The sequence below is a fragment of the Nicotiana attenuata genome, chromosome 7 (genome assembly GCF_001879085.1).
Source record: "Nicotiana attenuata strain UT chromosome 7, NIATTr2, whole genome shotgun sequence".
NCBI classification, from domain to species: Eukaryota; Viridiplantae; Streptophyta; class Magnoliopsida; order Solanales; family Solanaceae; genus Nicotiana; species Nicotiana attenuata.
In genome coordinates, this window is record NC_031995.1 from 77,283,831 (window position 1) to 77,286,392 (window position 2,562).

At 34.4% G+C, this 2,562-nt stretch overlaps 1 protein-coding gene across 1 annotated transcript in view; it reads right to left on the reverse strand.

Annotated features, from left to right (window-relative positions):
• Positions 1-1,914, reverse strand: part of LOC109230546 — a 3,092-nt gene extending 1,178 nt beyond the window's left edge. Inside the window, exons 1-2 of the mRNA XM_019396031.1 lie at positions 1,654-1,914; positions 1,115-1,326 (exon numbers count right to left, since the gene is read on the reverse strand). Coding sequence (XP_019251576.1) covers positions 1,115-1,326; positions 1,654-1,830 — 389 coding nt within the window. The 5' untranslated portion in view covers positions 1,831-1,914. The remainder of the gene's footprint in view (positions 1-1,114; positions 1,327-1,653) is intronic.

Sequence of the window (2,562 nt, forward strand, 5' to 3'; positions counted from 1 at the left end):
ATATATATATATATATATATATATATATATATATATATATATATATATATATATATATAGATAGATAGATGTGGAGTCATTCCTAATGATTTGAGGCTTTTGGAGAAAATCGTGCGGGTTTCATCCAAAAGCAAATAATATCATATCATATTACTAATATTTTTGGGCTAGCTACTGAGCCAACAAGCTGGTGTCGGAATAGATAATTCAACAGGATGAGTAGTGGTGGCAAATGGTTAAAAAATAGTAACAGCTATCCACCCATATTATTCATTAAAAAATGGGTTGGATAGTGAACCTTTTCAAAACGGGTCAAATATGGATAAGAACCATATTATCCACTTGGAAAATGGATAACTAATGGGTTTAACTTTTAAATTTGTAAAGCCTCAAATTGGGGGTTGCTCAAGTTTAGGAGACTAGGAATTCTTCTAAAAGTAGTTATATTCAAAAAGCCATGGATAATATGGATATCCATATCGCCGGTTAACCCTTTTTTTATCCGTATTAAATAATATGGATCAAGTCGAATAATTTATTCGTTTTTACATTATTCATTTTCGACCCGCTCATAGCCACCGATAAGGAGGAGTATAAAAATGACAGGAGCTCTCATGTTGTGGCCCGTGAAAAGTTAAGAAACGAGGAAGAAGTGATGGTGTGGAACGAGCCGGTTTGTACTCTTTGATTTGGCCGTCGTTTGGAACTCACATATAAGGGTCTGGTGCTCATAAATATTCAAATGATGTGGGCGGTACACAATAATTAAACCAATGAATTCTGGTGATGTTCATGTGGTACCGAATTCAATGAGGAAGATTATTGGGCGTGCGAGCAAAATTTCTCATTAAAAATTGATAAGTAAAAGAATCTACATATAAGATGTAAATATACTCTTAAGTTTGTGAACTTTTTTGTGTAAAAGACCCGTGTAAGTATTATAAAAATCAAATAGTATTACATCATATTAAGAGTGTGTGTTGGACTAGTTTAGCCTAACAGGATCAATGTACAATTAGTAGAGCACATAGTTGATCTTGTACAATCAGTTGTCTTAAATAGGAGGAGTCACAAAACAAACTAAAGATTAATATTGCAAAAGAGTTTATCATACCTATGGGGAATGTGTTTGATGCAACTCCAAGTTGGGTAAGATCCCATTGAGTTACTAATAATATAGAACTTTGATCCTAATTGAAAGTGATCAGCCAATTCCTCAATGTCACATGCTTCACTCCTTCGGCATCGTTTTGGGTTTGGGTCACTTTCCCCATATCCAGCTCTATCGTATTGAATTAGATATATTCCCATCTTGTCCATCATTTCCTGCTCGTAATTTCAAGGATCAACAACTACATCCTGATAAAATGTCTTAGAAACGAAAATACAATTCCATGCTTACATAATTAAGCGTTAGTATGTAGCTTGTGCATTATGTTGATATGAGAAACGGAACTATAGAAAAGGGTCTGGAATTATATGCGACTTCGACTCACTTATCACATTTAAACCACCATTAATCAATACTAGCTTATAATTAACCAGCACTAAATGATAATCCCACACTCAATGTTTATAACAAAATATGTTATTTATTAAGTGATAAATTGAGAATTTAGATGATAATATAGTATTTAATTACTATGAACCAACCTGGGGTGCAAGGAAGTCCCTTTCTTTGGAGCTGTCAAAGCCATGAACAAAGATGATTCTATAATTGGACTTCTCTTTTGGAACACCTCTCTCTTTGTATGCTAAGTATCGTCCATCACTTAATCTGAACTTAGATGAAAAGGTGAATTCAGTCTTATCAACTGTGTTCAAACCCATTTTTGAAGAGAAAAGATTAATGTTAAAAATTAGCTGCTTGTTGGGAGTTTATATGGGAATAATACAATTAATTTAGGTCAACCCTTCAAGATGAACATGATCACCCTTGTGATGAGATTCAACTAACGTGCTGCTCAATAAAAGATTTTGTCATGCTGGCATCAAAATCTTTTTAATTACTTTTCCCCATGTTTTATTATACTCATTAATCCTGATAATGAAACAGCTGCACTATTAGTTCTTTAATTTTGTATAAACAAGGTCCAGTAAGATACAACCTTACTTTTTCAAGAGCCTTATCATATTTAGACAGATTGGGTCAATTAATTTATTTCTTGTCACGCCCCGAATCTGGGCATGGACTTAACACGGCACCCGGTGCCTGACCACATGCGACCGAGCGAACCAACTAGCTGGCTGAATCAACATGTGATATCATAACATACTGAATGCGGAAGATAAACTAACACGTGATGATATACTGAAAGTCTGGATGATATAAATCAAAGTGCGGAAATACTAATACAATTTTGAAATATATTTGTAGCCCACATGGCTTAATATGAAAAGCCTACGACTCTTTCTAGTTGTTAGAGTCTATGAAGCCTCTAATGACGCAATGAAAAAACTGACTATCTGAAAATACTGAAGACTGTAAGGTAATGATAATGCCCCGAAACAACTGGGGATTACCAAATAGCTGGTACGAGAATCCTAGTACTCTGAATCGTC